Source organism: Acinonyx jubatus, chromosome D1, assembly GCF_027475565.1.
Source record: "Acinonyx jubatus isolate Ajub_Pintada_27869175 chromosome D1, VMU_Ajub_asm_v1.0, whole genome shotgun sequence".
NCBI classification, from domain to species: Eukaryota; Metazoa; Chordata; class Mammalia; order Carnivora; family Felidae; genus Acinonyx; species Acinonyx jubatus.
The window spans coordinates 111,342,179-111,366,300 of record NC_069390.1 but is presented as its reverse complement, the minus strand read 5'-3'; the positions used below and the strand labels follow the sequence as shown (position 1 = coordinate 111,366,300).

The 24,122-nt window shown below is 42.0% G+C and overlaps 1 protein-coding gene across 7 annotated transcripts in view; it reads left to right on the top strand.

The window, feature by feature from the left end:
- Nucleotides 1-24,122, top strand: part of DYNC2H1 (dynein cytoplasmic 2 heavy chain 1) — a 340,312-nt gene that overhangs the window by 176,234 nt on the left and 139,956 nt on the right. For all 7 annotated transcript variants that reach the window (XM_053204186.1, XM_027051992.2, XM_053204184.1 and 4 more), the window contains 4 exons: nt 6,892-7,052; nt 9,574-9,699; nt 13,329-13,439; nt 18,154-18,309. In XM_053204186.1, coding sequence (XP_053060161.1) covers nt 6,892-7,052; nt 9,574-9,699; nt 13,329-13,439; nt 18,154-18,309 — 554 coding nt within the window. The remainder of the gene's footprint in view (nt 1-6,891; nt 7,053-9,573; nt 9,700-13,328; nt 13,440-18,153; nt 18,310-24,122) is intronic.

Here is a 24,122-nt window from a genome sequence, read left to right as displayed (position 1 = left end):
TCGCCGTGGCCCGCGGCAGACGCTCCGGAGGGAACGGCCTCGCGGCGGCAGGTTTGAGAAACCAGCAAGTTTTCTGGGCTCCGTCTCTCAGGTTTGCCGTGAATTAACTCCCTTGGTGTCATTGCTGCCAACCGAGTGCAGCGTCTCAACACCTCTCCCCTCAGCTCCCGTCGTGGCTGTGGCTGTGCCGTCAGAACATACACAGGGCGCGGTCACTGTCACGTGAGCAGGGCTGCTGGTTTTGAGGCTGCTTTTCTGCCCATGCCCAGTTTATTCTCAGCATGCCAGCAAGAGTGCCTAGGTGACATGGGTCCTCAGTCCATCGTCCCCTGGTGAGTCGCTCCTTTCCGGAGTCCTCACGGTGTTCTACCACTCCCACCCTCGTTCAGCCCCTTCCAGCCGTGACCGCCGTCCGTTTTCCTGTTCTTCTGCAGCCCCCAGTGCGTTTCTGCAGTCTCAGGGCCTTTGCATTCGCTGTTCCTTCTTCCAAGGGAGCTCTCCCCCTCCCCCGGTGTCTTCCCCACTTCTCTGCTCAAATGGCCTTTTTCCACCAAAGATTTCCCTCAGGGCTCTGGAACTATTAGTACTCTCTGACATTCTGTTATTAATGTGTTTATTAATTGTTCTCCAACTAGAGTAGAAGCCACGTGAGGGCACACACTTATTTTATGGTTGTGTTCCTCTGCCTTAAACAGCTTCTGAGCACAGAGGCTATAAATGTATGTTCCATCAGTGGCTCTCTTCTTACTCAGTCTCCCTACTTTAGCTCTTGCTTCCTTTCCAGTCCATTCTTTTCATAAAGCTGTGTAACCTTTAAAAAGTTCAAACCAAATTATCTCTCTTTTTGCATAAAATCTCCAAAATCTTCTCAAAACACTTAGAATAAAATCCAGCTTCCTTACATAAGCTTATAAGACTCTGCTTCTCTGACCTCATCTTACATTGTTCATGCTTCCCCCTTTGCCTAAGTGGGCAGAATAGTCTCAGGACCTTTGCACCGTCTGTTTGCGGCATTTTCTCCTTTTTTTTTTTTTTATTCTTAATGCTTTCTTGGAGACTTTATTTAATACAGGGATACCTTCCAATGTCCTGAATAATAGTTCCGAGTTCTCCAGTAGTAAAGATTACTATTCTCTTGAATACCTTTTAAGAAAAAATGTTATTTTTTAAAAATTCTGTTACGGTTTACATACAGTGTTCCAGGGGTACAATTTGGTGATTCAGCACTTTCATATATCACTTCTTGTGATGAGCTCCAGGTATTGGATGGATGCACCTTTTTTTTTTTTTTTTTTTTTTTTTTTTTTTAAAATGCATGGCTCCTTTGTGTCATTCAGATGTTAACTTACAATATTGCCTTTCCAGAGAGGTCTGTCTGGGCCATCTGATCGGTACCAACACATCAGCCTGTTTTAATTCTCTTTGTGGGACTCAACACTATCTAATATATTTCTGGCTTATCTATATATTTATTGTATGTTTCTATAACTTGATGTGAGTTTAAGTAAAACGAGGCACTTTTCGGAGCAGTTGGTAAGAGTCCGTTCTTTCCTCTGTCCCCCAGTCCTTGTACCGCGTCGCAGCAGATCTTTCCTGCTGACCTTGTAGCGTGACCTCGTGCCCACTCTTTGGAACACTTCGTGGCGGTGCTATTTCACCTCCAGATTAAATGGTATTTAAGGCTGAACAGCATTAACTAAAAACCTCCTGGTGTTCACATATTCAAATGCTTTGTAAGTTTAATACACTTCTAAAACCATATTCTGCCTAATTTTAAGCAAAAGTTATATAAACTGGTATATGGGGAGATGACTTTGTATTTGGTCAAATGGTTTTATTAATAGAGTTTTCATATAAAATTGGAGTTTTTATTGTATGAATAAGTTTTAAAAATTCAAATTGCTAGAGAATGACAAGCACTTATCTTTCCAATGAAATTCTAAAGATTTGATTTCAAATGTAATTTTTCAAGCATCATTCATACAGAAAGATTTTTATTAAGTGTAAGCAATCCTTTTTATAATGTATAAACTTTAAAGCAGTAACTTAAACAGTTGTGTTTTAAGTGGTGTCCATTTCGGTGTAGTAGAGCCGTCCCAGAAGCTTAGGCACATCACTAGAGTCCTCCAAGCTCGCGTATACCAGCCACATCTGTTACTTTTTCACGATAGCAGTCACCACATGCACATACTCCGACTTGAGTTATTCTGATCACATTTGGCTTTGAGTAGCTGCTCTGAGCAGGGTTTGTGCTGCATGGTGAGGCTGGTAGGAGGCGCGTTTGCGGAGGGCGCCGCGGCCGCAGGAAGACTCTCCAGGGGACAGTCTCCGAGCCTCGCAGCCCTCCGCTCCCCAGCCCCTTCCCTTAGTCGTGCCTGCGTCCCATCCAGGGGGACCTTGCTTCCACGGCTCCATCTGTCTCGTGAAGCTGTGTGGGAGAACAAGGGGAAGGACAGAAGGACATGCATATTCATCTTCTGTTGCCTCTGTAACACATTGCCACCAATTAGCAGCTTAGAACAACGTCCACGTAGTATCTCCCGGCTCTAGAGGGGAGGTCAGTAGCCCGGCGGCTGGCCTGGGTTCTCCGCTGCAGATCCCACAGGGCTAAGTGCAGGCGTTGGCCGCTCTGCTCTTACGGGGAGGCTCACTGAATTGCACGATTCAGCCGCGTGCCCTTGCAGGATTGAGGTCGGCATTTCCTCTCTGTCTCTGGAGTCCGCCTCCAGGTTAGAGGCCCTTCCTCCGCATCACAGCCAGCAGTGGCCGACTGATGCTTCCTCAGGCTCCCCATATGTCCCTCTGCTCTCTCCTCCGCCTCATCCTCCCTGCCTCTCTCTGTGGCGTCTCCTTGACTTTGCAGGCTTTTCAGGGTCCTAGTGATTCATTGGCCCGCTGGGATAATTGAGGTTAATGCTCTTGTAATATCCCTAACCAAAATTCCACCTGCAGAGTGCCTTCCCAGCAGTGCCTAGGTGAGTGTTTGCACAACCAAGGACAGGAATCTTGAAACAGTTAGGGTTGGGATTCGGCCTCCACAAAACGTGTGGCTTTGTTTCTAGGTTCGAGGACTAGTCCGTTTCTAAAGGGCATCTTACGTTAGATAGTGGTTGTCGGTTTTCTTTCTTTTTACTGACATTTGTGATATGTTTTATCTCTAATGAGGAAGTGGGATTTTGTACACTAGAAGCTTGTCGGTGTCTTTGTTGGGGAGGACGAGGCGAGGGAGCAAGAATGAGTCTGTTACCCTTACCTCCTATAATAGTTTGATGTTAATTTGCTGCTTTTTTTACTCAGGTATTAAAAAGTACAGAATTGATATTCTTTCCTTTTTAAACTGCAAATTATTTCTTTTTTATTATTTCAGTATTTTATCTGAGTAAAATAGAATGCAATAAAGGTTTATTTCTTTGACTCATTTTTGTTCTTTTTTTTTTTAATTTTTTTTTTTCAACGTTTATTTATTTTTGGGACAGAGAGAGAGCATGAATGGGGGAGGGGCAGAGAGAGAGGGAGACACAGAATCGGAAACAGGCTCCAGGCTCCGAGCCATCAGCCCAGAGCCTGACGCGGGGCTCGAACTCCCGGACCGCGAGATCGTGACCTGGCTGAAGTCGGACGCTTAACCGACTGCGCCACCCAGGCACCCCTCTTTTTTTACTTTCAAAAGAAATGACATGGTTTAAAGATGAATGGTCAAAATTTTAAATTCCAGTGATTTTTTTTTTAAAAAATCTTATTTTATTAGAGAGAGAGAGAGGGAACAGGGGAGGGGCAGAGGGAGAGAGAATCATAAGCAGGTCTATGCTTGTCAGCACAGAGCCTGACCCAGGGCTCGATCCCACGACCTGGCATCATAACCTGAGCAGCAAAAGCAAGAATCACACACTTAACTGACTAAACCACCCAGGCCCACGATCCCAGTGATATGTAAGTAGTTCTGTACTGTGATAATTCACAATGCAGTGAACATCTTTGACTCTTCAGTTTCATGGAATAGTTCTGGATGATTCACACTAACAGTCTTAATGATAGAATGAATTGAAGTTGCTTGGGTTAATAAAACCAATGATAATATATAAAGATTAGTTCGTTTAAAATGCAGTAGGGTTATAATATTGGAGTTTTGTGGGCAGAATAGCTAATATGAAATTCAAAGTAGCATGAACATGACTTGAGTCATAAATGGTATATTTTTCAGGATTTTTTCTCTAATCCAAAATGTTCCAATAGTTTGAAATATTGTGTAAAATGAGCTAATGAACATATATTTTTCTGTGGAATTTTAACTTTAGAAGGAATATTTGAATTTATGTTAGAGTGTGCATGTAAAATGGTGAGCACAAGACATGACTCCTGTCCTCATCGAGTATATGGTCTGTTAAGACATGATGTGGCAATCTGCATTTAAATTTTTTTTAATTTTTAAATTTATTTTTGGGAGAGAGCGCGTGAGCCAGGGAGGGGCAGAGAGAGGGGGACAGAGGATCCAATGCTGGCTCCAGGCTCTGCATGGAGAGCGTCGAGCCCCACGTGGGGCTCAAACTCACAGATTGCAAGATCATGACCTGAGCTGAAGTTGTACGTTTAACCACCTGAGCCATCCAGGCGCCCCTGTATTTTAAATTTTTAGAGTTTTATATTGGCATATAATTTCCAAAAGAACACGTTTCAGTCAGTAGTTATTTTGTAGGGAAATATATGTATCCTGACATTTTTATCACATGATACGTGTAAACAGAGCTCCGTGAGGAGATGGGGAAGAATAGAAAACAGGAAACACTTGTTACTAGTCATTGTTAATGCAGTTGTTTCTATTCTGTTTGAGCACGTAAGTGTGTATATTACAATGTGGACTGTTGTCTGTTGAGTAATCTGCTTTTCAGGAAAGTACCTCTAAATGCACCGTTTCTGTAACTTCAGCCCTCCTGTATGGCTCTCAGACTCCTCAGTGTGTTGCCCTCTTGCCACTAATATCAACAGCCTGGATGAAATCCTCTGTGCCTGCTTCTGCACTCACATCCTGGATTATTTCTTAAATTATTGTAATTTAAATTCCTGAGTCAAAGGCCAGGCCCATTTCTAAGACTTATGATATATTTCACAATATCCGGTAGTGCATTTATTTGGCCTAGAATGTTTACTGAATTTAGGAATAAATGTGTTGAGTAAATGAAAACATTTCTAGTTACACTGTCGCAAGTCTGTAAGAATTCCTTTTGATTAGGTCTTAAAACAGGGTGATTGTTAGCCATCACCCTTAGTTAAAATTAAAATTCGTACAGTATGCTACAGACACAGTTCAACTTTCAGAGGCTATTGGGGCAAATTCCTGGAGATTAGGGATATTTCTGCTCTTGACATTTCTTACCATTCTTTCCTCTTGTGAGGAGTGGAGGGCGTGGGCCACATGTGAAATGTGTCTTTTCAGCGTGGTTATCTAGAAGGGCCTTTTTAATGTTCATTCTTGAGAGAGACAGTGCGAGTGTGAGAGGGGCACAGAGAGGGACAGAGGATCCGAAGCAGGCTCCATACTAAAACACAGAGCCCAACATGGGGCTTGAACTCAGGAGCTGTGAGATCATGACCCAGGCCAAAGTGGGACGCTTAAGTGACCAAGCCGCTCAGGCGCCCCTGAATTTATATTTTAAAGTGCTTGCTACAGAAAGCTTTAAGAGTGTCCTTTTCCAGTGATTTTAGAATTTTTAGGGTGCAGTATTTCTAGGGTGCAGTGTTGAAGACACAGGAAAGCCCCTGCTGCCTCTGTAGGCATTCTGTTAGGTTCTGCTGATCCTGGTTTCAACTCGTGTCTAGTCCGTTTTGTTTTGTTTTGTTTTGTTTTGTTTTTTGTTTTGTTTAGCTCAGTTCATACAAGTATGAACAAGTATTAATTGAAGTGGGTCTTCTTTAGCTTGGCTTTCATTCAATACATTAATCATGGAAACATTTAAATTTTAGTTAAGGAGGTTTAAACATAATAGCAAAATTACAGTTTCTTGTCTGTGTAGGACTTGAGTTTGTGAAAAGCTTCAGAGTCAGAGGACGCACAGGTGAATTGTGTTGAATACAGTCAGCAGCAGCTGGGTGGCCTTTGGCAAATTCAGTTTCTTTGATTATTAGTTTTCTTATATGTAAAATAAATATCTGGCATAGTGCCTAGCATAGAGTAGGTGATGAATATGTGGAATCTTTTTTATTATCATATCCTGTTTTGCTCCCAAATGGCCTATGTATTGTTTTATGCTTTTTTTTTTTTTTTTTTTTTTTTTTTTTACAACCAAGGACACTGGGCACAGAGTATTTTAGTGATTTGTACAGGGTCAATGGCTAAACTGAGAGCTTATGTATTCTGTCTCCAAACTTATATTCTTTTCCTTCTGTACCACTTTTTTTTTTTCTCACAACGCGTGGGCGTAAGACATAGCCCTCGTGTATCATGATGGTGAAATCGTTCACTAGGTCATGCGGAAATCTGATTCCCAGTGCACAGCACAGAGCAGGCACCCGGTTATCATAGAAATGAGTGAATAGTGGTAGAGACGGGTGGTTGGGTTCAGTCTTCTCTTGTAGGCAGAAAGTTACCTATCGAGGCCACAACCCTGATGGTGTGTTTCTTCCTGTGCTGGATGAGGCAGTCAGGGTGCCTGCCTGGTGGTGGTGCAGTGAGTCGCTGATATCCCAAGTGTAGAGCATTCAGAAAAATGTCTGGCACCTCCAGCATCCGACAGATGTGAGTTATTGCTGGTGAGTGAGGGATCTCGCAGGGAGAAAACTGTACGGGATTAAGTCAGGCGGTTCTTCTCTGTATTACATCCTGCAATTAGATTTAACAGACTTTTGTCTGAATCAGGTTGCTACAAAGTTTTCACGTCTCTAATCTGTATCTTCCAGGACTGAAAGAGCTGTCCCCGCTCCCTCTAAATCTCAAACGCCTCTACAAAGAGACACTGGAGATTGAGCCCGTCTTGATAATCATCTCCCCGGGTGCAGATCCTTCCCAGGAGCTGCAGGAGCTGGCTAATGCTGAGCGCGGAGGAGAGTGCTACCACCAGGTGAGCACAGAGACCTGCTGCTTCTGCCCAGCTTTGGTCTCCCTGCCATGGTCCATCCTGTTGGTGCATCCTGTTGGCCCCCCCACAGTGCCCACATCCTGGTCCCCAGGCTCCCCCCAGAGGGAGTTCTGCCATGTACTTCAGTGTCTGCATGCCCTGCTAGGGGGCAGCTGGGGAGGGGGAGTGGAGGCAGGGGCAGGGGGAGGGGGCAGTGATGGAGCAGTGGGGGTCAGCCCAGGAGGCGGAGTCAGGGGTTGGGGGGGCTGGTGATGGAGCCGTGGGGGGCAGCCCAGGAGGTGGAGTGGAGGCGGGGGTAGGGGGGCCAGTGATGGAGGGGTGGCCTCAAGGAGGAGGTGTGGCAGGCTTCCAGGAGCTGGGAAAGTGCCCGAGGGATTCTCTCCCAGAGCCTCCAGGAAGAGCGCAGCCTTGTGATACTACCTTTATATTAAAGCCAGATCCCTAGTGTTAGATCAGAAATCTGATCAGGCATGTTCCTGGTTTTACCGTACTAAGTGGTGATAATTTGTTGTAACGGTAATAGGAAGCTAAAATAATTGCTAACCTTTTGAGAATAATTTTACTTGGATGCTTTTACAGTAAATCACAGCAATATTTACCTGCAGAAGCTGAACTATATAAATTGTTGAGTAAAACTTGTGTAATATAGCACATTTTCTCAAGGTAAATCTAGGGGCTTAGTTTGTTCAGATTCAGTCTGCGTGCAGGTCTGAAAATGTATTCATTTACCGTCAGTTTTTGACAACTGAATAAATAAACTGCTTTTATTGGGAAAATTATAATGATTACAAAGCAGACACTTGAGAACGACCAAAACTGGAGAAGTAGAAATATTGTGGGGACCCAGACACAAGGCAGCCAGAGGGTAGGGCCTGGGCCCATGGGCAGGTGCCTCTCCAGCTCCTGGGCATGGGGTTTCACCCTGCTCCTGCTGTGATAAGGACACATCCCTCCTCAGTCCCTGCCCTGTCTGTCGGGTGGATGGCCTGGCCATGGATTCTACTGTCAGCAATGCTTTTACCAGAAGCACAAAGCTGTTTGCAGCCGCAGTAGTTTTGACTGTTGAAACGTCCTCCACAGTTGTTGGAATGTAGGAAAGCCTTTAAATATGGATATAATTCTGTTATTTTAAAGTTTTGTTGCTTTGTTGAGTATATATGCTAAGTTAATTTTTAATTTAAGAAGCAGTGGTGTAGATTTTTGAGGGGATGAGTGGCTAACCGTCTTCTCAAACATTCCTGATGTGGTTTTTACAAAATATTTTAAAATTTTTGTAGTAAATGTTTTTTTCTGAGGTTTTATGACTCTTCAAGTTTTTTTCACATGATTGAGGCTTCCTGGAGAATCCTAAGTTGTCTATTTTTATTTTTTTTATGTTTATTTTTGAGAGAGAGAGAGAGTGAGTGAGCAAGCATGAGCAGAGGGAGGGGCAGAGAGAGAGGGAGACACAGAATCCAAAGCAAGTTCCAGGCTCTGAGCTGTCAGCACAAAGCCCGACATGGGGTTCGAACCCAGGAATCATGAGATCATGACCTGTCAGATGCTTAACTGAGCGAGCCACCCTGGCGCCCTTGAGTTGTCTGTTATTATCTATAATTTCTGTTCAGCAAATTGTTTTTTTTTCTGTTTTTTGTCTTTTGTGGGTTGTTTTTTTTTTTTTTTGCATTTTAACAATGGAAGATTAATAGGTGCATCAAAACAGTTCAAGCACTGTTTGTTTTTAATAAATAGAAAAGTATTAGAAATCTTCTGTTAAGGAAGGACAAAAATAAGACAGCTGTTGGAAATGGCAACACAGTGGTATTTCTTATTAAAAATTTAGAACCCTCGGGGCACCTGGGTGACTCAGTCAGTTAAGCATCTGACTCTTGGTTTCTGCTTAGGTCATGATCTCACGGTTCATGGGATCGAGCCCCATGTTGGGATCTGCGCTGACAGTGCAGAGCCTGCCTGGGATTCTCTCTCTCTGTCTCTGCTCGTTCTCTCTCTTTCAAAATAAACAAACATTAAAAATTTAGAACCCTCATCAAAAAAACCGAGTTGGTTCAGTATGTAAAGCAGGATAATTTGAATCTCTTGTGTTCTGTGTTATCAGATCTGTTTTTTGTATTATATTTTTAATTTTCTTTCTTTCTTTCTTAATTTCTTATTTACTTACTTACTTGTTTATCCTGAGAACCCAGATAAGGAACCTAAGCAAGGCATTCCTAGTTCCTCTCAAGCAGGATGGCCACTGGGCCGCAGGCCTCCCGCTCTCCGGGTCTGCTAGCAGAGCACGGCCTTTGGGCTTCGTGGCAGGAGGATGGACGGGGCAGTGGAAGCTTGACTCCCTCACAGGTCAAGGTCACGACTGGACTGCGTGTGCAGCTAGTCTCAGGCGGGGCCCGCCCTCAGTCCTCATCGGCCTAGAATAACGGTAATTAGTGGTCCGTCAGCGCAGTCCCCATGTGCTAGGCACTGGAGTGGGTGTTTACTACAACAAGTCTTGTGTTTTGTCTTGCAGGTTGCTATGGGTCAGGGTCAAGCCGATTTAGCGATTCAGATGCTGAAGGAATGTGCCCGCAGTGGGGACTGGCTGTGTTTGAAGAACTTACATCTTGTGGTGTCTTGGCTGCCAGTTCTGGAAAAGGTAGATTCAGATGAGTGTGGTGTAAATAGTACGGAATGTAGTCAATTGGGTGATCTCCAAAGAGTGTCATGCGTTATGTAATGTTTTTTTAAGTTAACGTTTAACGAGAAATCATTTAAAACCTGTTAATCGTTTAATATATACATTTGTACAAATGAAGGTGGGGGCCTTTTTATTAGGATGTGTACAAAAGTGTCTATTTTGAAAGCGTTTAAGGGGAACCAAGAAATTATTCATCAGGATCGAAGGGAGGCTTAGGGAGCTTTTCCCAGAACTGAAGTAGGTAGCTGTTTTAAAGGGTTACAGGAGGCCTTTCCAAACCATTGCTTTCTCCTGATGCTCTTGGTCTGCAGTGTCTGTGTGGGGAGAGAGGATGGAGAGGAGTCAGGGGAATAACAGGACTTCCCTGGGAGGCTAGGATGTTAACCGAAGCAGTCACTTGACTGAATTCACACAGACCCAGAGCAAAACTAGCCTCTAGACAGAGCAAATTGCTGGCCAGGTTTTAAATGCAAACCCTAACTTAATTCTGTCCCTTAAAAAAGATGATTGTGGCCTCGGATAGTTAGAGATGACTCCTAAGACAAGATGTTGCTTGAAAGTTGCACGTGATTTAGCTAAGTGTAGGGGCAGAAAGAAAGAAAGAAAGAAAGAAGAAAAAAAAAGGAAGGAAGAAAAAAAACGAGAGGGAAGAAGGAAGGAGGGAGGGAAGAAAGGAAGGAGAGAGGGAGGGGAGGAAGAAAGGGGGGAGGGGAGGAAGGAAGGAGGGAGAGAAGGAAGGAAGGGGGGAAGGAAGGAGGGAGGAAGGAAGGAAGGGAGGAAGGAGGGAGGGAAGGGGGAAGGGAGGAAGGAGGGAGGGAAGGGAGGACGGAAGGAAGGGAGGAGGAAGGGAAGGAAGGGAGGAAGGAGGGAGGGAAGGATGGAAGGAAGGAGGGAGGAAAGGGAGGGAAGGAAGGGAGGAGGAAGGGAACGAAGGGAGGAGGGGAGGAAGGAGGGAGGGAAGGGAGGGAAGGAAGGAGGGAGGAAAGGGAGGGAAGGAAGGGAGGAGGAAGGGAGGAAAGGGAGGAAGGAAGGAGGGAGGGAAGGAAGGGAGGAGGGAGGGAAGGAAGGGAGGAGGGAGGGAAGGAAGGGAGGAGGAAGGGAGGAGGGAGGGAGGGAAGGAAGGGAGGAGGGAGGGAGGGAAGGAAGGGAAGGAAGGGAGGAAGGAAGGGGAGAGGGAAGGCAGGCAGGCAGATGAGGATAGCCTGGTTAATTCCAGTAGAGACCTAGTGGGGGAGACGAACAGGCCTAGTACAAAGAATAAAGATGGCCTTGAATGTGCTGGGAGGGCTGGGCGTGGCAGAGTGGTGCTGGGTTGTGGAATACCCTGAGAACCATGCAGAAGAATTTGGAAATTTTTTTCTTAGGATGAAGTCAAAGGACGTCTTAAGCAGGAGGGTGAGTTAATTAGTTTAATTGATCTGGCAGACATATAATTGAGAATAGAATAGATTGACAGAGGCCCTTACCTAATTGTAATGTGTCGAAAAATTGTGTGGTCCTAGTACATGGCACCTGTAGCACCTTTCACAACATGTAGGCGATCACATCTTTGAATGAGTTCATGACTCAGTGAGTTAATTGATGGACGGTGGTGGTTCATAAAATCAAAACAAGACACAGATTTGGAAACTGAGGTATATGTAAATATTTGAGGAATTCTATTATTAGGACAGTTTTCTGAGAAAACCATTAATGTGTAAAAATATATAATTCATGTCTGATAAATCACGAATGTTTTAAAACATGTAAAGAAGACCTGTAAATGCTTAAATTCTGCTTTTTCTTCCAAATAATAGATCGATAGCTATTTATTTGTGTAACACACAATTACAATGATTTCTCAGAAGCAAATCTTTTTTTTTAACATGTATTTTTTTTTTTAAACATTTATTTATTTTTGAGACAGAGAGAGACAGAGCCTGAATGGGGGAGGGTCAGAGAGAGAGGGAGACACAGAATCCAAAACAGGCTCCAGGCTCTGAGCTGTCAGCAGAGAGCCTGATGCAGGGCTTGAACCCACGGACCGCAAGATCATGACCTGAGCTGAAGTCGGCTGCTTAACCGACTGAGCCACCAGGTGCCCCAGAAGCAAATCTTTTTTAAAAAAATTTTTTAAAGGTTATCCATGTTTTGAGAGAGAGAGAGAGAGAGGGAGAGACCAAGAATGAGCGGGGGAGGGGCAGAGAGAAAGGGAGACACAGAATCCAAAGCAGGCTCCAGGCTCTGAGCTGTCAGCACAGAGTCCGACGTGAGGCTTGAACTCAGGAACCAGAGATCATGACCTGAGCCGAAGTAGGACACTTAACCGACTGAGCCCCCCATGCGTCCCTGGAAGCAAATCTTAATTAGAACTTTTTGAAGCATATAAGGTAGATGATAATAAAAAAGTTTTAACTTTAAAATATTTTTTTAAATTTTCTTTTGGGGAGTTAGGATAAATTGTTTAGGTATAAATTTGCAAATTTATTTTCAAACCAACTCTATCATGAATGTGTGTTTTTTACCTTTCTTTAAAAGTGTGCTAACCTAAACCAAAATTTCATGTAAATTTTACCTTCTTAAATTGTTAGTAAGTGTAGATACATTTTACGATATACAATGTTAAGTAAGCACAGTGTTTTTATGGCCAATTCTTTTGCCTTTTTTTTTTTTGTGGTCACCTTCTGTATTTTGCATTAAAATAGTAAATATTAGAATCAGACATAGATTATGTTTTTTAACATAAATTTTAGTTTTCACTCTTTTAGAACTCTTAACAAGTCTTTTGTCATTCATTCATTTGTTTATTCTACAAACACTTGTTTAGTACAGAAAAAAAGACAGCAGTTGCCGTAAGTGCTCAATGCATACAAAATTTGTACCTGCTCGTAGGAAAGAAGTTGGTGTAGAAGAGACAGCCCACATTAGTAACTATATTGTAGCATAGTGAATACTACAGAAGACCGTTCACAAAGTGTCTTGAGGGATTAATGTGCCTGGGACTGGTACTGAAGAGTTGGAGAAAATATCCCCCTAAGACTTGGACTTAACTTGACAGATGAGTAAGAATTTTCAGGTTCCAAAGAGCATAACAGGTAGAAAGGAAAAATATTCAAGAGGACACAGACATGAAATTTGAATAAGTGACTGCAGCAGATAGCACAGGCCGAGGAATTTGTGTGGTGAAGTTTTGACTTTATATGATAGGCAATAAGTAGGATACAACAAACGTTCCCAATAAAGGAAGCGCTCTCATGCTAGAACTCTCTGGAAGCCCTAATCAAAGCGGTGAGAACCTAAGGTCCAGAAGGTGGTGACCAGTTGAGGTGCATCGGTTACCGCTAACACTTGTCTTGTACTTGCTGTGCATCATGTGCAGTTACGAGTGTTGTACACGGTTCACAAGATGCGCACTCATATTATCCTTGCTCAGCATTGGTGTAAATCCTAGAACCCAAGGTCACAGAGCAAATAAGCAGCAGAATGAAATATATCAGAATGTCACAGAAGGATTTCAGTAGGAAAAAGTTACTACTAATACATTTCTAAAATGGAAATTAGTGTGTATATTGAAGTAGATTTTTATTGTTGCTGTTTTTATAAACCAGGAATTAAATACTCTTCAACCTAAAGATACCTTTCGTCTGTGGCTGACTGCAGAAGTTCATCCCCACTTTACTCCTATTTTATTACAGTCAAGTTTAAAGATCACATACGAGGTAAGAAGATTTAAACCTTGAATCACTAGTTGTCTAAGTGCACTAACCTCCACATGCCTCCTACAGCTCTGTAAAGGACTGTCTGTCCTACAGAACACGTAAAACTGTCTTGTTCAACAAACAATTCGATTAATAAATGGGCAGAGGACCTGGATAGATATTTTTCCAAAGAAGACAAGCAGGTGGCCAGCAGACACATGAAAAGATGCTCAGCATCACTCATCATCAGGGAAGTACAAATCGAAACCACCTCGCACCTGTCAGAGTGGCTAACATTAACAGCCCAGAAGACCACAGGTGTTGGCCGTGATGCGGAGAAACGGGAACCGTTTACACTGCTGGTGGGAATGCAAACTGGTGCAGCTGCTCTGGAGGTGCTCTGGAGTGTGGAGGTTCCTCAGAAAGTTAAAAATCAAACTACGACCCAGCAGTTCCACTGCCGGGTATCTACCCACAGAAAACAACACACTATTTCAAAAAGAAACATGCACCCCTGTGTTTATTGTGGGATTATTTATCATAGCCAAACTATGGAAGCCGCAAGTGTCCGTCGTAGATCGGCGGACAGGGAAGGCGTGGTGTCTGCAGTGGCTGATTACTCGGCCGTGACGGGGTGAGATCTTGCTCTTTGCGACACCGTGGATGGACCACAGGGTATTAACCAAGTGAAATAAGTCAGACTGAAAAAGACGAACACGTGAGTCCAGTCTAAGTGGAATGTGGTGATTGAGTCTACAAACGACAAAAAGCAGACGGACAAAAATAGAGGACGGACTGACGGTGCAGGGGGGACGGCGGCGGGAGGTACAGACTGCCAGCGGTAGTGAGTCTCGGGGAGGAAGGGCACAGTGAGCGGGACACAGTGGGGGGGGTGGTGACAGCGTTGTGTGCCAACAGGCGGCAGCTGCGCTTGTGGCGAGCACGGCGTGATGCCACCCTCGTCCAGTCACGTGCTGCACACCTGAAATTATTGTCAGGTTGTGTGGCAGCTGTACTCAAACAAAACGAAACACATTTTGTGTAGGTCAGGTAAAAGAACCATAAATAATAGCATCAGATGATGTTTATCCAAATAAATTTAAATCTTCCTTCTAAATTTTATTTCATTTTTCGGTATTTGTATCGGTAAAAGACACATAACATAATATTTGCCATCTTCACCATTTTTGATGGCACAGTTCGGTAGTGACATGTGTGCTCTCTTGTGCAGCAGAGCCCTAGAACTTGTTCATCTTGCCCAGCGGAGACTGTCCGCCGCGGACCGACTCCCAGGTCCCTTCTTCTCCCGTCTCTGGAGGGGGAGGGGCCTGGCTGTCCCTCCTCCACTCTGTGTCTCCAGGAGTTTGCCTGCCTAGGGGCGCCTGGAAGACTTGTCCTTGAGGCCTGGCCTGTCACACTGTCTGTGGGAACGTCCTCAGGGTTTTTCCCCATCGATGCACACGAGGGGGGTTCCTTCCCTGTGAGGGTCCGCGATTCCATGTGTGCGCATGTGGCGTCATCTTGATCCAGCAGTGCGGAACACGGGGGGGGGCGCGTGTCTCTGCACAGCTGTGCGTCATGCTGCAGGGATGACGACGGGCACAACTGGTTCTCCACGAGCTGGTTCTCAGGGCTTCTGTGGAACTGCCAGGTCAGAAGTCATTCTGTGTTTAATTGTTGAAGGATGCTGCCTTCTGATCCCTGCAGTGCTGTCTGTCATTTGTGTGTATGTGTGTGTGCGTGTGCGCAGCAGCCATCCTAACGGTGTGAGCGGTGTCTCACCACATTTCCTTCGTAAGTAGTGACGTTGAACATCTTTTTGTGGACTTCTTGCCTGTTTGCATATTGGCTTAGAGAAAGGTCTTAAGTCCTCTGCCCATTTTTAACTGGGTTTTTGATTGAATTGGAGGAGTTCCTTGTCAGATGTATAGTTGACAAATATTTTCTTCCTTTTCATGGTGCCTCCTCGCCACTGTGCTGTTTCCTTTGTAGCCTAGACGTCTTTAAAGTTTGACGTGTCCTGTTTGCCTGGTGTTGGCTTCTGTTGCCTGTGCCCCTGTCATATCCAAAGAGTCATCGCCAGAGCCAGTGTCATGGAGCCTCCTTCTATGTTTCCTTCTGGTTTTATTGTTTTATAGCCTTACGTTTAGGTCTTTAGTGCAGAGTGGATTAATTTTTATATGCGGTATAAAGGGACGGTTCAACTTCTTCTTTTGCACATGAGTATCTGGTGTTCTTATTGGTCTTCTGACAGCAGCTGAGCAAGAGTTCCAGTGTGGGTTTCCTGTTTGAGCCCATCGTTCTTCTGACATATCCAAAACTATGTGTGTTTGCAATGTTACCATGTAACTGGGCCAAGTCATAAATAAAATGGTAAATGGAATTAAAACTTTTTAAAACTGGTGGAAGAGGTTCTGCTTGGTTTTTTTCTGTTTGTAGAAATTTGTTTTGTGTGATCTTTGTTATGAAGAAAAATGTCTTCATATTGATTATAGTCACGTGTTTCTTTAGGTCAGTATTTCTTGTTTTTTATCTGAAGATGTTAGTCTCATTTAAGGAAGAAAAAGGATAATGGTTAATCCACAGAATGTAAAGTTCATTTACTATTTGGAAACATGTCAATCGAAAGTCTTTACGATGTCTAGTAAAATGAACTTTTCCAAAATCGTCTCAGCTGCTCTCCCAGTACACTCTGACTGTATATTCTAGCGGTGAATTGTTGTAGCCAAAAGGATAGGGGCTATTTTTTCTCTTGAGCATTGTAGTTACTGCATACTACCTGGCACGTACAGTACACGAAGAATTAATTTATCAGGAGAACTGTTCTTGAATATTTTCATGTACAGCCTTTGCCAGGATTTTCTTTCAGGAGGTGATTTGATTACTTCTAATGGAAATTTTATTTGAATTGGTATTTTTTTCTAATTCTTAATTCCATATAGATAATTAACTATTTTAGAAAATAGTCTAGTTAATTATATTCAAAATTATTACTGTATACGTATGTACACACGTGTATATTATCTTTAAAGGTTGTTACATCTCTATCTTATTGTTTGTTTCTTCTTTTGATTAGTTGACAGACTTTTAAAAATTCACTCCAAATACCTGATGTCATACTTAATAATTTGCTTTTTTTCTCCTAATGCTTTTCACTGAATTTCCTGCTTTATTCTTCTTTTTTAAGTTTCCCTTAGATTTCTATTTGCCTTTGGTATTCCTGATTTCTTGTGTTGAATGCTTAACTAATATATATTTACTTGAGGTAATATTGAAATTATTTTATGTCTGTGAATTTGCAGTTGACTACATGCTAGGCCTTATCCCATAATTGGACATGTTAGTGTCTTCATTTTGTTATTTTTCAAAAATATTTGTGTCTGATTTTCTCTAATTCTTTATGATTTGTTCATTTTATGTAATCTTTAGTGCTTTAAAAACTAAGTGGATATTCAGTTTTCTGTTATTTTCACTTTTTATCAAGTAGTGCTCAGAACATTTGGCCTATTTTGTCATAATTTTTGTTACTGTTTCATAAACACGAAACATTTTTATTTTTAAAAGTATATGGATATGTACTTAGTAAATCAATGGTATTTTTTTCTAATGTTGAAGAAGTCTTTTTATTTGAGAAAAACACAGCATGGAAAGGATCGCAGAGGGGACTGACTGTAGCAGGAATTCTTTAAAGGAAAAGTTTTACTTTTTAAAAAAGCTAATTAAAATAAATTCAGATAAATGCACATTTTTTTAACATTAGAAGAATTCTCCAGGAAACCTATGATTAATAGACAAATGTGTTTGATTAAAAAAAAAGGATTTTTTTTTTTAACACACACACAAGACGTGGGTTTAGTTTACACTTTTCCAAAAAGAATTTGAAATTCATCTTTCTCATTTGGATAATTCAACAATATAAACCGATCCTGCACCTGTAGATAAGTGCTTTCTGACTGAGTACTAGTTCAATATACACTTTGTGGATTTGAATTTGTGTTTATGAGCCTAGTGGTATCTGCTAATCCCCACTTGAACTCCAGTGGTCTAATGTGCTGGGAGTGTTAGTTGGCGTTGTATGTCAACAGTGCAGGGAGGGCCCAGAAGCTCAGATAGCACCTGCAGAAGGGGGCGTGTTCATAGCAGAGGGAAAACCATGTGCCCCTAACAGTCAGTGTCACATTCCTTGTGTATGATTTAGTTTCAGTAAAATACCTCAACGATCATATAAAATTTAAATTTAATGTTTGTTTATTTGGGAGAGAGAGACAGAGCTCAAGCGGGGGCGGGGCAGAGAGAGACACACACAGAATCCAAAGCAGGCTCCAGGCTCTGAGCTGTCAGCACAGAGCCCGATGTGAGACTTGAACTCACAGGCTGTGAGATCATGACCTGAGCCTAAGTCGGACTGAGCCACCGACTGAGTCGGACTTAACCGACTGAGCCACCCAGGTGCTCTGGCAATCACGTAAAATTTATTGGGTTGTTCTAAATATTGTTGCTTTTATAGTTTTTTTTAAATTTGAAAAGTATTGAATTTGTACTGGATATAAATTTAAACTCCTTTTTACAAGGAGTTTAAAACTAGTTTTAGGTACATACTTTTTGAAGTAATATAAAATAAGTCAAATTGGGTGGTTAATGGTGAAAACTTTTCTTTATTAAAGTATGTTCTCAAACATGTTAAATATTAATTTGGAAGATTTGAGACAATAAGGGGTCGATCTTTTGTCTTCAGTCACCTCCAGGTTTGAAGAAGAATTTAATGCGCACTTACGAATCTTGGACTGCTGAGCAAATCAGCAAAAAAGACAGCATCCATCGAGCTCACGCTCTCTTTAGTTTTGCGTGGTTTCATGCTGCATGTCAAGAAAGACGAAATTACATTCCACAGGTGAGTGAGAACATGTGTTGGACCTCTTGTAAGTTGTGCATATTTTTGTATCAGAGCATTCCTACCAATTTAGTTTCAGTGACTGGGATTACTTAATAATTTGGTTCATGGTTTACGACTTTCTATCTCTAATTCTGTCTTTGTTGTTTATCTTCAGGACTGTATACATAGCTCACATCTCTGAATTACATTGTTCGCCACAAGGCATGAACCATAATAAACCCTCAGTGATTGTTCGGTGTCATTTTTGTGGTTGATCCATCACAGACATCTCAAAGTTCAGAACTGAATTCCGCATATTGTTTTCCTTTCATGTTTCCCTCTCAGTAAAAGGCATTGATCCTTTTATTCATTTATTTATTTATCCATTTATTTCCTCATGCTAGAAACCTAGGAATTGTTCTTGGTATGTTTTTCTTTCTTAGCCTACCTACCCGGTTCATTCCCGAGTCATGTGGATTTTACTTACAACATACAGTTCAAATCTGTGCATTTCTTTCCACTATTTTCTCTGAGTACCTTACCGCTTACCTGCACTACTTTCTGAGATCATTTCCTGTTCTTTTTGATTTTTCCATTTAGCAGCCAGAATCATTTTCCTAATATGGCAGTTTGATTATTTCACTACTCTGCTTACAACCCATCAAATGACTTTCTAGTGTACTTGTGAAGAAATAGGCACATTTCTGGTCCTTTGTCTTCAGCATCGTCCCAGAACCCTCTTCCCACTTGGTCTCTGCAACTCAGCCACAGTGGACTTCTTCCTGGTCCTCGAATTCATCCAGCTCTTTGCCGCCATAGGTGTTGCCTGGTATTGTTCTCACGACCAATAGGCCACCCTTTCCCACTGCCGTGGCCATCTTTGCTGGAACATGTTCTGTTCTTCTTGCCAAATGCCTATCTCAGCCGTAAATTGCATCCCTTCCAGATTTAATTTTTCCCATCTTTTTTTTAGCTTTGTCCACTTCTGTTTGTTCCTCAGCCTGCCCCTGTTTTAGCCTCTCTCTCTGTTTCAGTTACATGTCAGAATAGGGTCGTGGGTTCCGAAGTCACAGACTTGGGTTTGAGTCCTGCCTCTCGAATTTCCTAGCAGGTGACCTGGGGAAAGTTACTGAACTCTAGTAAGCCACAGTTTCCTCAGCTGTGTAATGGGGATTACTCACCACGCTTACCTTTCTTGTGAGGATGAGATGGAGCAGTGTATGTGTACAAGTGCCTTGCACGTGACCTGCCAATAAAGATGTGTCTCACTGATGCGGTAGTAAGTAAAACAGTGACGTGTTGTTTCCACACAGTCTGCACACTGCCCGTAAAGGAGCGTGTGCTTGTTCTCGTCACCTTACAAAGAAGGCCCGTGGGTCTTGATGGCAGTTAACTTGCCGGAGGACTCTTACCTCAGCCTGCAGAGCTTGGCAGTGGCCGGGCCCACCTCTTCTAGAGCCTCCGCCCCTAACAGCAGCTCGTGCTGACGGGTTCATGAACAACAGTGGTAGTGAAAGAACTGTACTGAAAACAAGGAATTGTTTTTTAAATGAAATTACATTTTTTTATTATGTGAGACATGTACCTGATATAAATTAAAAAGCTACAAGATGATTCGCACCTAAAATTTAGCCTGTTCCCTTTCTCTCTCCCTGTCACCAGTTTCTCTTCTCAGGACAGCTGCTGTTCACCCCTTCTTGGGTGTCCTTCAAGAAAGATTGTATAAATAAACATTTTATGTATCTACACTCAGACATGCATACAGTCTTTTTGACTTAAATAGCATGTTACAAATACAGTTTTGTATTTTGCTTTATTAACCAAAACATTACAGAGATTTTTAAAGATTACTGACCAATAGGCACACCTGTGTGGCTCAGTCAGTTGAGCGTCTGATTCTTGTTTCGGCTCAGGTCATGATCCCAGGGTTGTGGATCCAGCCCCATTGGGCTTGGCACTGAGCATGGAGCCTGCTTAGGATTCTCTCTCCCTCTCTCTCAAATTAAAAAAAAAACAATTAAAGATTAGTAACCATTTAATGCCTAATTTTAAAATATTATTTGTATTCACCATATCTATGTACTTACTTATAAGCAGTTTTGTTAGATGGGCATACATGTTCTTTTCAGTCTTTGCTGTTACAAAAAACATTGCAGTGGATATCCTTATATTTGCCTCATTTAATGTTTATTCAGGGTGGCAATTTCTAAATTTGGAGAGTTTGGGTCAACATATACTTTTATTTTAGTTTAGTTCAGTTTACTGAGAGACTGAGCACACACGAGAGTGGGGAAGGGGCACATGGAGGGAGAGAATCCCAAGCTGGCTCCTCACTCAGTGCAGAGCCCAACATGGGGCTCGATCCCCCAACCCTGGGATCATGACCTGAGCCAGAATCAAGAGTTGGACGCTCAACTGCCTGAACCACCCAGGAAGCCCAGAGAGAATTTGTACATAGTACCAAAATGTCCTTTTTTAGAGCAATTTACTTTCACACACAAATATTTGAAAGTGTCACTTTTTTTAACACATTAAGTTTGCTTTCTTTAAAATGAAGAAATTGGGAGGAAAACCCAGTCAAAACATAAAATACCATTAAAATTGTTAGAGATAATGTCGTACAGATATGCACTCCACAAACTGTTTTACTATTTTTCCTCCTTTTGCTTTAATCACCAACTTCTAGAAGTAAAGATCCACCACCAAGTCAACTTGGTTTTCATTCCTTGTGTTAATGAAAGGTGTTTCGCTATTTTTCATTGCAGTGCTGTATTGGGTCGCAGAATTAACTTCCTCTATTTTACACATGTGTGCTGTACTTCTAATACTACACTTAATGTAAGGTCTTTTTGATTGATGCTTGTTACTCTTTGATACCTTACTGTTCTTACTACACGGTGGGTACCTTGGTAATGGGGTTCTTCTCATTCATGTTTACAAGACCACTTAACACCCTGCCTGGGTTTCCAGGTGGGCTAAGTAAGATTTGATGGGCTGTCTAGAGAGCCTTCCCACAATTTACATTATTTCTATTAGAAAATATGATATGAAAAACAAAAATTACCTTTTGAATTTTTTGTACCGTATTTTACAAATCCTTAATCATATGCCACTGTGTCAGTAACTATGCTACTCAGAGTGTACAGTTCTTACCATTTTGGAATTAGAACCTCAATAGGAAATTGCTGTGTCAGGTAATACTGAGAGTTGAGGCCTTCTAACTTGAGAGTGTTATAAATATTAATCTCTGAAGTATTAAAAAAATTTTAAGTAAACACTTATAAATAAGGTTTAATAGTGATATAAGAAATATTATCAATACTTTATTTTGAGTAGGTAGGAAATGTATTTAATGTATTACAGGAAGCAAGCAGAAGTTAAGATGGTGGAGTAGTAAGGACACCCTGGACATGTCCCTTGAACTCAGCTAGATCAACATCAAACCCTTTTGAACACATAGGAAATCAATCTCAGGATTCACACAATGATCTGCATAGTTTGAGGGAGAGAACGCAGCAGGTGCATGGTGCTGAGAGGTGAACTGGTGAGCGAGAAGAGCCAGGGTGCCTCAGAGGGGAGGCAGTCATTTTTGCCGAGAGGAGAGAGAGAGAGAGAGAGAGAGAGCAGTGCCTCCGGTTTTTGCAGGAAAGCACTTGCCCCAAAAGCAGATAGAAAGAGTGAAAACACTCTCTGGGGACTAGATAAGAAAATGTCCCCCAGAACCACCGATGAGGGAAAGGAGAGGTTTCGGTACCACCAGGTTTTTATAAATGGTGGGCACCGAGTGTGACGTTTCAGAGGTCAGCACCTGGCGGTGTGCAGTGATGAAGGAGGGCGGAGTCCCCAGAGCAGCCACAGGGTCTGAGGGTCCCAGGGGTCACACCGGGAGAAGCGGTTCCCCTGCTTGCAAGAGCATTTGGTGGAGGTGATTTGGCGTCTCATGGGCAAAAGACCCAGGGAGCACCATCAAGCCCCACGCTCACCAGCATAGGAACAAAGACTCCTGATGAGGGCAGCAAACCCTGGTTTAGCCTACTGACCATAGACTGCTGCAAAGCTCCAGTTCTAGGAGAGATGGGATCTAGCTTCATTTGGGTTTTTTTGTTGCTTATGATTTTTTTTTTCCTCCACCTTGGATACAGAAAGAGCAAAATTATTTTTAAATTTTATTATTTATTTTTAAATTTTTAATTTTTTCCCTCTTTTGTCTTTTTTCTTTCAAGCTTTTTATAAGCAGACCAAAACACACCTAGAATCTAGGTTTCTTTACTTGAATTTTTTAAAAATTAAAAATTTTTTATTTGTTATTTTTTTACTTTTTTAATTTTTTTCTTCCTCCAAAATGACAAGATAGAGGAATTCACCCCAAAAGAAAGAACAGGAAGAAATGACAGCCAGGGATTTAATCAGTACATATATAAGTAAGATGTCTGAACTGAGATTGAAAACAGTGATTATAAGAATATTAGCTGGGTTTGTAAAAAGCTAGAAAACCCTAGAGAATCCCTTCCTGCCAATAAAAAGAGCCAAAATCTAGTCTGGCCGAAATTAAAAATGCTATAACTGAGATGCAAACCGGATGGATGCCATGACAGTGAGGATGGCTGAAGCAGAGTAGCGATTCAATAATAAAGAAGATAAAATTATGCAAAAAAATGAAGGTGAAAAGAAGAGGGAAAGAAGGGTAATGGATCATAAAGGTAGACTCAGGAAACTCAGCATCTTATTAAAATGGAATAATATTCATATCATGGGAGTCCCAGAAGATGAAGAGAGAGAAAAGGGGGGATAAAGTTTATGTGAGCAAATTACAGTGGAAAACTTCCCCATTCTGGGGAAGAATGCAGACATAAAATCCTAGAAGCACAGAGAACCCCCATTAAATTCAGCCATTGCCAGCCATTGCCAAGTCATATCACAGTCAAAAGCCAGCCATTGCCAAGACATATCAGAGTCAAATTCACAAAATACAAGGAAAGAATTATGAAAGCAGCAAGGAAAAAAAAAAGTCCTTAACCTACAATGGAAGACAGATCAGGTTTGCAGCAGCCAAGAATTCTTTATTAGGCAAGGCTGTCTTTCAGAATAGAAGGAGGGTTAAAGACTTTCCTAGACAAAATCTTAAGGAGTTGGTGACCACTAAACCACCCTTGCAAGAAATTATAAAAGGGGCTCTTTGTAACATCACCAGAAACACCAACTCTACAGGTAACACACTGGCACCAAACTCCTATCTTTCAGCAATCACCCTGAATGCAAATGGACTATATGCTCCAATCAAAAGACATTGGGTATCAGAATGAATAAAAAAAATAATACCCATCTATATGCTGCCTACAGGAGATTCATTTTAGATCTGAAGACATCAACAGATTGAAAGTGAGGGAATGTAGAACCATCTATCATGCTAATGGATGCCAAAAGAAAGCCTGAGTAGCCATACTTCTATCAGACAAACTAGATTTTAAACAGAAGACTGTAACAAGAGCTGAAGAAGGGCATTATGTCATAATTAAGGGGTCTATCCATCAAGAAGCAATTGTAAAGATTTATGCCCCTAACTTGGTATGCCCAAATATATAAATCAATTAATAGCAAACATAAACTCATTGACAGTAATACAATAATCGTAGGGAACTTTAACATACCACTTAGATCAAAGGACAGATCACCTAAGCAGAAAATCAACAAGGAAACAGTGGCTTTGAAGGACACGCTGGACCATATGGACTTAAAAGATATATTCAGAACATTTCACACTAAAACAGAATACACATTCTTCTTAAGTGTTCCTGGGACATTTGCCAGAATAGGTCACATACGTGGTCACA